The sequence below is a fragment of the Mytilus trossulus genome, chromosome 6 (genome assembly GCF_036588685.1).
Source record: "Mytilus trossulus isolate FHL-02 chromosome 6, PNRI_Mtr1.1.1.hap1, whole genome shotgun sequence".
In the NCBI taxonomy this organism is placed as follows: Eukaryota; Metazoa; Mollusca; class Bivalvia; order Mytilida; family Mytilidae; genus Mytilus; species Mytilus trossulus.
The window spans coordinates 73,025,680-73,039,153 of record NC_086378.1 but is presented as its reverse complement, the minus strand read 5'-3'; the positions used below and the strand labels follow the sequence as shown (position 1 = coordinate 73,039,153).

Sequence of the window (13,474 nt, the reverse complement as noted above, 5' to 3'; positions counted from 1 at the left end):
TTTTCTATGTTTAATTTGTATATAACAGATATAATAGATACATGATCACTTTAATGCTTGAATAGTTAAAAACCTGAAAGACTAAAACGGCAAGTCAGTACACAAAAACATTATTATATATACCATTCATTGTAAATGTACACGTAAAATTATACTATCAATAAATCCTCTTCAGATTCTGTTGTCAAATCCACATGACCTTTGGCCCCTGACAACTGAGGTGGCAACAGTGCACAGTTACACTTGCCCACTAGGGGGGCTATTCTGTCATAATGATTCCCATTTGTGTGACATAAAGTTATGTAACAAAGGTCAAAACAATCAACATCACTTTGTTTAAATCTAGGTGAAAAAAGCAACCAGCGATAGAATTTTCCGGAATGATCAGGGGATAGCATATATACATCACGTTGCAGTAATGTTGCAGCACCATATATTTCTGCTTGTGTTGCCCATGTCCCATCTCTCCTCATTGAAATTATATGGGAATGTATAGATTTCACATCAATGAATTGTTCAAAATCTTTTGGATACTTTTCCATTAAATCTACAACTGTTTGGCGAAGTTCTTCATGACAAGTTTCTGTGTTGTATATCACTTTACTTAAAGCTCGGAAGAAACAGTTGCCATCACCACGAATATAATCAACCTGTCTCTGTTCAGGTTCGATTACGTCTCGGATCATGTCATAGGCTGGATAACTTGGTGTAGCCATTATTTTCCCATCAGAATCAGTATTTGACCTTAATGAACTTTGTTTTTTGTCATCAATATAGATGGCTCTTTCACTTAAGCTAGCATTTCTTTCACCTGAAATGTTGCCACCATTGAAATCTTCATCTCCAATGATATAAGATTTCTCAGTAGATCTATGCTTTGATGATGAAGGCAAGTTTCTGTTCTGGTTTGTGATATCAACATCATAAATTTTGGAAAGATCATTTTCGTACCTACTTGAAGAAGGTAATGCTGACATTATTCTATCTTTTCGTTTACTGCTTCTGTCATTTTCATCATCAGATAAACAAATTATACCTGGATGTGACGACCTTGGCTGTCCGGTTCTTGATGAATACCTTCGAATATCATCTGACGCAGGTATTATACGGGAAGGGTGAGTATTCGGTGGTGATTCTAACCTGCAGTCTGTCTCAACATTTGAAGATTTGTTTCTAGTATTTATGGAATATGGTTGAGTACGAGGGTTAGAAGTTGATCGACCTCGTCTAGTTTTTACATCTGTTCCACTATTGTTTATATTTCTGTTAACAAAAGGAGCTATATCACAGTCTGAATCATCAGAAAGACTTTCACTGTAAATGTCATCACTTTCATCAGATAAATCAACATAATTATCATTATAGTTCACATATCTCCTCCTTGTAGTGGGTAGCGTTTTATATTCTGGAATCCGTGAGTTCTGGAGAGTTTTATGTTCTTTAGTACAATAGTGCTGAATTGGAATTTGAACTAATCGATCATGCGCCTCATGCTGAACTCGTCTGGTAGGAATAGGTTTAGAAAGTTTTCCATTATTTGCTTTATTGAAAAGTCTGTGCCCATCTGATTCCCAATCTGATGTGGAATAAGGAGAGAAGTGTTCATCCCTTATGTACTTATCTCTTCCACTATCAAACCCAAGCCTAGAAAATTCTCTTGGTAATGATGGTCTTGCCAAATTTTCTGTAACTGGATTCCACATGCTGGTACCAGTTTGGCATGGTGGGTAATCATAGCATCGCAACGTGGGTCTTGACCTGTCTGAACTCCAACTTTCCATTGGCAGTAGACGACTAGTGCCTCTAAAGTTATCTTTATAAGTTCTCATTTTTCTGAAAATATAAAAAAAGATTATGATGATTAAATAGGTACATGTATATGACAAATACTGACACATTGTTTTTGTATATCAGAACAATCTTAAAAACAAAAAATCTGTAATATTCAGGCAAGTCCTTGACATGACAAAAGTGTTTCCCCATCAGTCTTACAGTTTATGAAGCACCTTCAGGATCATCATACTAATTAGTGAAATTATATTTTATATACCGGTAATATAAAATGCTCTGCTGAGTGTGGCCTCATACGTCCACAGAGGTTGAACCTTGAACAGTTGTGGCAAAATTGGACACAAAATTTAAGCCTGATTTTGTCTGAATTTGGATTGAGATCAAATCTTTGACATAGTATAGGTTTCTGACACAAAATAATGTTAAGATCTTACAAATCTTTTGCACAATACTGTGCCATTAAAGCTTCTTCTTGAAAATTGAAAAAAAAATTGAAATTTGAAAAATTTTGAACCCCTTAAAAAAATTGGAACCCCCAATCTTTTTGAATCCCCCCTTGGAGCAATTACCCCCACACTAAATCCCAGCCTTTCCTTTGTAGTATGGAACCTTGTAGTACGATTTCAGAGAGATCCATATTCTTAAACACAAGTTAACGTCAAAGATTGTCTGGAAACTAGAAAAATGCTTGTTTTGGCCCTTTTTTGGTCCCTAATTCCTGAATGAATTGGACAATTACTCTCAACTCAATCCCAGCCTTTGTATTGTGATATGGAACTTGTGGTATAAGACAGATCCATACACCTACACACAGGTTATTGTCAAGAAATTACAAAAATGCTAGCTTTGAACCTTTTTTTGGCCTTAATACCTAAACTGTTGGCACCATAACCCCCAAATGAATTCAAACATTCTACTTGTGGTATTAAATATTGTGGCACAATTTTAGAGAAATTGAAATACTTAATAATGTCTTATACAAAAGTTCATAAAATGTATCCTGAAAGTAGAAAAATGCTTGTTTTGGGCCCCTAATTCCAAAAAGGTTGGGACCATCATTCATTTGTCATTCCCAAAATCAATCCCAACTTTCATTTAGTGGTATTGACCCTTCAAATTTCAAAGAGATCCATTCACCTAAACTTAAGTTATTGTGCGGACACCAAATGTGTTTTTCGGACAACACAGACAATGCGGACGACAACATCATACCATTATACATGTACGATCCCCAAAAATGTTTGCGGTCGTATCAAAACAATACTAGGATAATACTAGTATACAATATTATACTTATATCTTCTTATATCATGTTTATACAATTATTTATATATATATGGTACATGTATAAACAAGTATTGTGGTCGCAAAGATCAGTTGAAATTTCATCCAATACATGTCATTTACAACACTAAATCAAATGCATTTTTCATCAGAATAAGGATTGATGCCTTATCTCTTATAAATAATTTTATCTGTTTTGCTTTCATATAGAAGGATTCTATCCTTTTTAGGCCACCATATTTTGGTACACTTTCAAAAACTGATACAATCATCAATCCTGCATGATTTGGTGCAATATTTCACACAATTAAAAAGTTATATATAGAAAACTATTTGAGTCCTCATCAATTTCTTAACTGATACATGACTGACTCCCAATGACAGTTTATGGCAGATTTTACAATAAGAAGGAATTATTGTTTTTGTGTATCCATCAAAAAAGCAATTGCTGAAACTGTGAAACAGACTGTGTAATGGAGTAATGCATTATGTTATTGAATAAAATGTGTCTTTCTGAGTAAATAAAAATAAAAATTACTCTGTGTTTGTGTTTTTTGTTGGAATTAGAGGGTTTTCAATTTCAAAATATTGGACATGGAATAGACATCATGACCTACTTTACTGACATCCAGCTTATTTGGAGTGGAATTTTGAAGTATTATTTATAAGTGGAGCCTAATAACATGGACTTATATTTTAATAAAAAGTCTTCTTTTGTGTTTTACTCATAACTTTAAGGCAGATTTTTATTGGTAAAGGCTAAAAAAGGTAATTTAATAATATTGTTGCTAACGTCACGTCTTTTCCGTCCATTGTGGTATGTCACAATCGCAATTTTCTTGTTGGTTCTCAGACAGCCAATTGTAGTTATTTTTATCCTGGGTTTTATAAATAATTGAAAATAGCAATCATATTAAATTTGGATGACGTAAGGGGGTCAAAGGACTTGAGGAATCAATATCATTGGCTGTTTTATTTTTTGCGAACGTTACTGCTCTAGGTTTCCGTCCAAATCAGTGTCACGTGAGCAACATATATTTAGATCTGTAACTCTCCTGTATAGGAGTTACGATATCGCCCTTTGCAGAAATAGATTCGGAGTCAGTTCCTTCACATGATGGGGAAGCAAAAAAGGCAAGTTGTATGTAATATCGTTACAAGAGGACCTGAAATGTATTCCGTCCATCAAAAAGACATTCGCAACAAAACGTAATATCATGATAGTAGATGTTGCTAATGTTACTATTACGAATTGGTTTCTTGTGTATTCATTTGATATAAAGTACACCTGCAAATGACATTCTGTATATTTAGAAATTCTAAACCAGATTGCACAATTTTATTACTCCAGGCATATATTAAACATCACTGTTTGCATACATTTTAACTTTTAAAGATGTTGTTGCTCATGTGACATGTCCAAATGTCGCTAACGTTACTATTTTTTTGGTTTCTTGGGTATTCATTTGATATAAAGTACACCTGCAAATGACATTCTGTATATTTAGAAATTCTAAACCAGACTGTACAATTTTATTACTCCAGGCATATATTAAACATCACTATGTGCATACATTTTAACTTTTAAAGATGTTGTTGCTCATGTGACATGTCCAAATGTTGCTAACGTTACTCATTTTTGTCTCCGTCACGTTAGCAACATGAAAGTAGGAGACAGAACACAATACTGTAAAATCTGCCTTATACTCATTTTAAAGGTTTTTGATGAAATAACTTCAACTGGTAGGTTGTTCCAATCATTAATAATTCATTGTGAGAAATGTCTTAACTGAAAGAAGTGTTACATCTTATTCTAGGTTTTGCTGATTTCCAATTATGCCCACGGGAATTTGTACTGATGACAATAAAATATCTTTCATTTATAGATATATCTTCAATTCCTTTTAATATTTTGAAAGCTTGTATCATATCACCTCTTCTCCTAGCTACTGTGAGTTAGGGAAGGTAATTTAAATACTTTTAATCCGTCTTCATAGCTTAAATATCGTATATTTGGAATCAATTTAGTTGCTCTCATCTGCACTTTTTCTACAGCATTAATATCTTTCTTTAAATGCGGATACCATATTGTTTGTTTTTTTATTTAATTTTACTTACGGAATTCTTGTGTGTACTTTCTTTAACTTTTTTAAATTTTTATTTGCTCAATCCTCTTTTAAGATGTCAGTATATAGTCTAATGTTGCACAGGTCTTAATAAACTTGCACTGCTCTTGTGGTCACTACTTACATATAAATAGTATCCAGGTATCCAGATATATCACAGGAGGTTGAAATCCTATCAATGAGGGTCTTGTCAACTCGACTATCACAGTAGAGCTTCTCTCGTAAAAACCTCCTGTGGATATATCGATATAGTTGAGTAGAGAGACTAAGAGAGGTATTGACAATGATTATATTTCTATAATTAAAAACAACTTACCTACTATGTTCTCATGTGAAAGGTATTTCAATGTTCTGTCACGATCAGCAGCTTTATCTTGTATGAATCAGCCTAGTGAAGGGTGTAATTTTGGCGATTCGTGAATCATCCAGAACAACTGTAAACAAATTGTCACGTGGTTATTATGGCCATATAAACCCAAATAAGCTGCTTGAGATAGTTACTACAACGGCCACTGTTTGAAACGCTTTAGTGACGCTGACAAATAACAATGGTTGATGTGCCTTAAAACCAAATACTGTATTCAATTGTACAAAGCACAAAGAAGAACGCAATATAACTTATGAATCCTTATCCTGATCTAAAGCCAATTGAAGGTCAATATTATTTGACATTCTTCTTCTGATATACAGTGTCAGCTTAATTCATATGAAGGATTACGAAATTAACACAAAAGTTAACATTTAAAATTGATTTTGTCACTGGACCAAGGCATCAGACAGCAGCAAAATTGAGCATGTTGAGTCTGCAAACTTTATAAATAAAATGAAAATAAAAAGGACAATGTATCCCTTTATTTTCTCAACCAGGACCAAAATAAAGACAATAGCTATGGAACAAATATTTTTGCAGTTCAATAAAATGCATACTTGCCAAGTTTTTAAAATCCCATGGGATTTTTTGCGTGCAAGATGACTGCCATACTCCTAAACCAGATGCTCCACGGGGTGCAGCTTTATACGACTGCAGAGGTTGAACCCTGAATGGTTGCGGCATGTATGGACACAACATTCAAGCTGGATTCAGCTCTAAATTTGAATTGTGAATAAATAGTTGACACAGCATAGGTTTCTGACACAGAATGAATGTGGTCTAATGAACTTAATTTTTTTTTTTTGTCTTTTCAAGAGCAATTAAGTATGCTGTTGAATATTATCCCCTCAAAAATATGTTTGAAGAAATTTTCTTTTTATTTATGATTTTTTTTTTTGATTCCATAAATTATGTTTTGTACTTCAAGTAATTGTCCATTAACCTGGAAACCCTTTTCCCCCCTTTTTTGCACCTTATTCCTTAACAGTTTGAGCCATAACTCCCAAAGACAATTCTTACCATCCCTTTGTGGTATTCCAAATTCCAAAATCTAAATACATGGCTAGATTCATCATATCTAATTTTTTTGGGACCAAAACTCCCAAAATCAATCCCAACCTTGCTTTTATGGTCATAAACCTTGTGTTTAAATTTCATAGATTTCTATTTACTTATACTAATGTTATGGTGCGAAAACCAAAAAAAAATGCTTATTTGGACCCTAATTCGGGACCTCAACTCCCGAAATCAATTCCAACCTTCCTTTGTGGTCATAGACCTTAGGCCAGACTTTTTTATTATCTGTTTAATGAGAAAATTTGGAAAAAAATAGGGTCGAAGGGACGAAATAAAAAATAAAAATAAAAGTTCAAAATTGGTCCAGTCGACACTAAAAATAAAAATAAAACCAAACTAAGTGACCCTTTTTTTTTAATTTTTTTTTAAGAATTTATCAAAATACAAGTGCAATGGAATGAAAACAGACCAGTATATTAACCCTTCTATTAATTTGAACATAAAAAACTATGTTTTTTTTATGTATTTACTCTAATATTGATCCATGGCACCAGGCAAATATATCAACTTGTCTGTGTATACACTATATATATGTATATACCTGTCACCCAGTCAGGAACCTCTTAGTGTATATTTGATAAATGTTTATACTGTATATGATATTTGTTTTATATATATTAATCAGGCTGTTTGTATGAATAAAGTCTGAATTGTCTTACACTGGTCAACTTTGGTGCCCTTTATAGCCTACTTTTAATATGGTGAGAGCCAAAGTTCTATGTTGAAGGCCATACAATAACATTAAGATGCTCTGCAGGGCGCAGCTTTATACGACCGCAGAGGTCGAACCCTGAACGGTTGGGGCTAGTATGGACACAACATTCAAACTGGATACAGCTCTGAATTTGGATTGTGATTAAAAAGTTGACACAGCATAGGTTTCTGACACAGAATGAATGTGGTCTAATGCACTTAAAATGATTTTTTTTTGCTTTTAAGCAATTAAGAATGCTGTTGAATATTAATCCTTTGATATTTGAAGAAATTTTCTTTTTCATTTCTGAAATCTGAAATAAGAAAAAATGAACCCCACCAATTTTTTTCACCTCCCCCTTTCCCTTATTCCAAAAATGATCTCAATTCAAATTTCTTATGGAGTTTTCAACAATAACTACTCATTTAAATACATCATAAAATGTCATACAATCATGATTTAAATTAATTTAACTACTATTCTGGACAAAGAAAGATACCTCCAATGCAACATTTTATATTGGCAAATTTCCAATGAAGTTCATTAACCTAAAGTTTTTTGCAAATTTTCAATGGAATTTATTAATAATAAAGTTTTTGGCAAATTTCCGATATACATAATTTAAGAGCAGAGAGATATTAAAATGAGTTTTAATTACCAACCTTACACTGCTTTTAAATTATGTTTTGTACTTCAAGTAATTGTCCATTAACCTGGAAACCCTTTTCCCCCCTTTTTTGCACCTTATTCCTTAACAGTTTGAGCCATAACTCCCAAAGACAATTCTTACCATCCCTTTGTGGTATTCCAATATCCAAAATCTAAATACATATGGTTAGATTGATCATATCTAATTTTTTTGGGACCAAAACTCCCAAAATCAATCCCAACCTTCCTTTTATGGTCATAAACCTTGTGTTTAAATTTCATAGATTTCTATTTACTTATACTAATGTTATGGTGGGAAAATCAAGAAAAATGCTTATTTGGACCCTTTTTGGACCCTAATTCTGGACCTCAACTCCCGAAATCAATTCCAACCTTCCTTTTGTGGTCATAGACCTTTTAATATGTTAAAATTTCATAGATTTCTATTTACTTAAACTAAAGTTATAGGGCGAAACCAAGAAAATGCTTATTTGGGCCCTTTTTGGTCCCTAATTCCTAAACTGTTTGGACTAAACTCCCAAAATCAATCCCAACCTTCCTTTTGTGGTCATAAACCTTGCGTTTAAATTTCATAGATTTCTATTGACTTATACTAAAGTTACAGTGCGAAAACCAAAAGTATTTGGACGACGACGCCAATGTGTTACCAATATACATGTACGACCAAAAGTTTTTCAATTTTTGCGGTCGTATAAAAACCTTCAAGGGGGCCTTCAAATACAGTGTAATGTTGGTTTTTGGCTTCTTCCTACTTTTAAAAGCCTCAATTCATTGTAAAATTAATTGTTTTGTTAAAATTGTGGACATAATTGCTCCTTAAAAATTTCAATTTGGGAGCCTCCATGGGGGAAATACCCCGCAAATAGTGACAGTTGGCATGTATGATAATGAATTGCATCTACTGCATTAAAAATATACATGATAACTATAAGGATGTTGTTGCAAATATAGTGATTAGTCTTACCATTGCAGTAGATGAATAACTGCATCTTAAAATGTCTTTTGAACATTTAGAAACTCATTTTTGACAACTGTTCTTGGGAATATATGCTGCATTAATTAAAAACTATGAATTAATCAGCTTTGTAAAAGTCATATAAACACTGGTCTATCAGTGAAGTTTGCATTCTGACTTTCTTGTTTAATTGTATTAGTGGGTTTCTGTCTCATCAATGTTTACCAAAGGTTTTTATTTGTATATCTATCATCTCTGATGTTAAATTTTTAATAACCTAATTTTGCACCTGTTTAGCACATAGTATATAGATATAGGAAGATGTGGTGTGAGTGCAAATGAGACAACTCTCCATCCAAATGAAAATTTATAAAAGTAAGAACCACTTTTCTTCTAAAAACTGTTGCTGTTTAATTTTTGTATTTGCTAAAGGACGCAACCAATTGGTTTTGCTGTAGATCATGCACAATGCAACATTTTATTACCAAAAAGGTTTTTGTTGAGGTAGTTCCTGTAGCAAATTGCTTAAAATTAATGCAAGTGTCATAAAAGTGTGTTTTTTCTTCATTGTGTAGATGTTAGTATATAATAAAAGAAAACAAATAACTGATTTAGTGTTGTACAAAAATCTTTTTTTTCAGCTTCTCTCTTTATTATGTAAAAGACATCAGACTTGCTTAGTACAAACAACACACTGATAAGCTGTTACATTACTTTTTGTTTGAAGTGAATTAAAATATGAAAGCAGTTTTCCCTTCAAAATGTGAATTTTCATAAAAAAGATGGTAAGATTTGGCCAAAGCCCATTTTTGCCCTGATATGAATATAAAATTCAACTTTTCAGAAAGAAAAAAAATTTTCTCGTACATATGACCGACTGTAAATTCAGAAATTATTGAGTGCATTTATTATTGCAATTTTGTCATTATGGACAAAAATGTGATTTCAATTTTTGCGATAATGAGAAAAATCCTGTTCCATTCATATAAAAAAAACTCAAAATGAGAGTTTAAATCATTTGTCGCATTTTATGCAATAATAAAAACATCGCAATAATTTCTGAATTAACAGTATAATAAACAAAATAAAAACTTTGATAATAAGATATAATGACTTTCATTTTCTTACTGAAAGCTGATTACTAGTATATTCTTTTACTATTGAACAGTAGGACATTATTTCCTTCACATTTGTTAACCTTTAACTCACAATGAACATAACATAAATATTCAGCAAGAAAAAATTTGAATATATATATCTGTTATACATTTTGTGACTTTATCAAGACATAACAATAAAATTACTAGAAATACTTAATAAATTTCACAATAATTAGATATTTGTTTTTAATTTTCATACAAAACTTAACAATAATGTTTTACAGTTCCTCAAATATATCATTCATCACACTTCTTGTACCAATTCGGCAGTCATTCGACATTTAAACTTTCATTCTCAAAGTTGCCATCCAAATTTTTTCCAGCCTTTTTTCTCTTGACCACTTCATGTATTTTTAAATTTCTTCCGGTGTTTGACATGTAATGATGATGTTACAGAATTAAGAATTTTACAAGTAGAACTAACAATGATGAGAATTTGATGTATTTTATTGACTTTGTTATACCTTTGTAAAAATTCTTTAGTTGAGTTGAGGGCGGACAACCAACCAAGAACTTAGAAAAATGAATAAACTGAAGCCCATGAGCGTTCAGTATAAGACTGCCAAAGGAATTCAGCCAGGTTCAATGCAGTCAAATCTAAATAGAAATTATACATATATGGATTGATCTTTTTGTTTTTTACAATTTCTTTTAAAAATATAAGGCACCTTTTCTAAGAGTTCACATAGAAATCATTCTAAAAAAACCTTTGGATGTCCTAAATCTATTGAAGGGTTAATTTTTCATTGTAAAAAAATCTTTGATAGTTCTAGTTTGATTAAAAGTTGAGGCTTGTAACTTTTTAAGAAAAAACTTTGAAATATGATGTCGTTTATCTTCACAATAGTCCTTCTTAATTAGTCCCACCTCATGGGAGACAACTCCTCTCACAAAGAAAAATTCATTTTATGATACATGTACAATATCTTATAATTCAATCGCTCACCAGAGCCCACCACTGTTACACTGTTTTTTCTATTGCAGACCTCAGAAGAAAGTTTCAGTTCTTATAATAAAAGTTTTTATAAATTACAAGCTTTTACAATTCCTTTAATGTTTAGCAAGATAAAATTACATCCACCTAACTTTACCCACAAAAAAAATGTTCAAGTTTCTTTTCAAGCAGATTATTTTTGTTCTGATTCATTGGTGAACTGTTCCTAAATTGAAAACCTATGCCTATATAAATATATCAAAGCTGTACAGTTAATGATGACTGTTTCATAGCATTATAAATATATGTATTATTAAATGGGACAAATTGTTTTGTGATTATTTTAATAGCTTCTTGTGCTGCAGCCCCTCCTATGAAAGATGATATTGTGTGTAGTTCCGCTGCTCCGTACCGACATCTGAAACAAAAAATTATTAGAGAGACAATATAATATTTGCATGCATTTTGCATCTTTATTTATTTTGTTCATTTGCTGTTATCTTACAATCCTTATTTTACTCAACGATATAAACAAGATGCATTAAGGTCAGTTTTTATTTTGGCTCTTTATCTCTGGAAAAATCATTGCTCATTGTTGAAGACCATAGTTGCTTACATTCATATCTTTGAACTTGGGTGAATAGCCGTCTCATTGACATTTATACATCTTCTTATTTTTATATTAAGCAATCTTTCTGTAAAAATTGAAATATGTTTTCCGCTTTTTTGTTATGATGGGTTATCCTTAAAATATCTTACTGCAGGAAACTGAGCAAACATGATACAAACATTTCCCTGGTAAGCAGTAAGTTTTATTTGGAAAGCTTGTCATATTTAACAATTTTAATTGCAAACAAATCATAATTACTAAACTAAGGCTTGACTATAACAATAGAAAAATGGTGTCCTATTACGAGACCCATATTCACAAGATGAAACAACATTTACTTACATCTCATGTATATAATCATCCTTGATTGATGTAGGATTTAATCCCCAGTCATGTAATATCTTTTGTACTGATGTCTGAAATTATAGGAAATATTAAATAAAAAGAAGATTTTGGGAAAATGAAGTAGCAACCAAAAAATCAACAATCAATGTAAAAATGAAAAGAAGGATGAGCTCCTTACAAGTATAATATGTTACATACAACCTTCAAGTCTTATTTCAAGCATATGGATTTTTTTGGCTTAAAACTTGATCAAGTATTTGATGAAATTTGATAAATAGCAACAATTGTCTTTTACTTTAAACTTATTTGTCTCATGAAGATTACTGCATCATGTTCCTTGGAGAAGGATATTTATATTCAGTTTATGTGTTGATAAGAAAATCATTTTTGTAAGTTAAAACATGTAGTATAGCTAAGAAGAGCATTTCATATGTGTAACTGCCAATAATCTCATTGAACAATTGAAGTGCTTAAATGTGAAACTATTCCTATTATTAATTACGTGTTCACCAAACAAGCATGCAAATGACATTTCGACAAAAATATTTATGCTAAGATACATGTAAACTGGTAGAGATTTGTGGTTTTAAATAACTTTCCCAAACAACCTTCAACAAATTTGAACTGCAATCACTTTCTAAATATAAGAGTAACTACCTTTAACATAAGGACATCAGCTTCTATTTGGTCTTCGTATACACCAGGATATCTATTATATTCCTCGTAAAACTTATCTACGCCTCTCAATAATACATAGAATACAAAGTCGTCATCATTGTCTTCATCTCCTAAATGTTGAGCTGAAAAAAATAATATTTGTTATAACCAAGGAAAGGGCTCAGAAACTTATCTATAATACTAAAATAACGAGGTCTAATTTGTCAGCCGTCATCACGTAAAAACGATGAATCAAAGAATTCAACTTTATATATAACTAATATAGTACAATGGTGTTGAATAAAAATTACACCACTCCAGGCCCCGTTGTTTTCCACGTAATTAATATTGCCAATAATTAAGAAGTTCCAGATCGAATCCGACACCGATACCAATAGTATATTCACCTATTACCTATTACCTTATCTGTACATTCCCCATTTGACAGGCGCACCTCCAAACGGTGTATTTAGAGTTTTGCTGTATACTGTTGAGTAAAAAATACTCCATTCCAGGCCCTTTTGTTTTCAAAATTATTAATATCACCAATAATTGATAGGTTCTAGGTTGACGGGTTCAAACAGAAAAATTTTGAAAGCAGAGAAAACTGTGCATCTTATAATCGGCATGACTTTATCAGATGACAATACCAATACTAAAATAAGGCATACGCATGGTTATATACTTTAATTCAGTCACAGACCCGCGATATCACAGGTGTGTTCTAGTAGTAATTTAAAAGGAAATAAAAGACTTAATAAAAAACATCAATGTAAAAATGATACTCTTATTAAAGCTGAAG

The 13,474-nt window shown here is 32.0% G+C and overlaps 2 protein-coding genes across 4 annotated transcripts in view; both read right to left on the bottom strand.

Annotated features, from left to right (window-relative positions):
* LOC134721817 (uncharacterized) lies at window positions 1-5,713 on the bottom strand. 2 transcript variants are annotated; one of them, XM_063585056.1, is made up of 2 exons: window positions 5,518-5,713; window positions 1-1,833 (listed from the first exon to the last, which is right to left on the bottom strand). In XM_063585056.1, the coding sequence occupies exon 2, from the start codon at window positions 1,827-1,829 to the stop codon at window positions 150-152; it is 1,680 nt and encodes a 559-aa protein (XP_063441126.1). In that variant the 5' UTR covers window positions 1,830-1,833; window positions 5,518-5,713; the 3' UTR covers window positions 1-149. The 2 variants fall into 2 exon arrangements, with proteins under 2 accessions (XP_063441126.1, XP_063441127.1); XM_063585057.1 differs by having other exon boundaries at window positions 5,522-5,710.
* Window positions 5,714-9,583: 3,870 nt separating this feature from the next.
* Window positions 9,584-13,474, bottom strand: part of LOC134721816 (NEDD8-activating enzyme E1 regulatory subunit-like) — a 30,948-nt gene continuing 27,057 nt past the window's right edge. For both annotated transcript variants that reach the window (XM_063585054.1, XM_063585055.1), the window contains 3 exons: window positions 12,673-12,815; window positions 12,013-12,086; window positions 9,584-11,478 (listed from right to left, as the gene is read on the bottom strand). In XM_063585054.1, coding sequence (XP_063441124.1) covers window positions 11,319-11,478; window positions 12,013-12,086; window positions 12,673-12,815 — 377 coding nt within the window. In that variant the 3' untranslated portion in view covers window positions 9,584-11,318. The remainder of the gene's footprint in view (window positions 11,479-12,012; window positions 12,087-12,672; window positions 12,816-13,474) is intronic.

Coding starts and splice junctions, on each gene's coding strand:
- LOC134721817 (XM_063585056.1), bottom strand. CDS start 1,829: ATGAGAACTTATAAAGATAACTTTAGAGGCACTAGTCGTCTACTGCCA.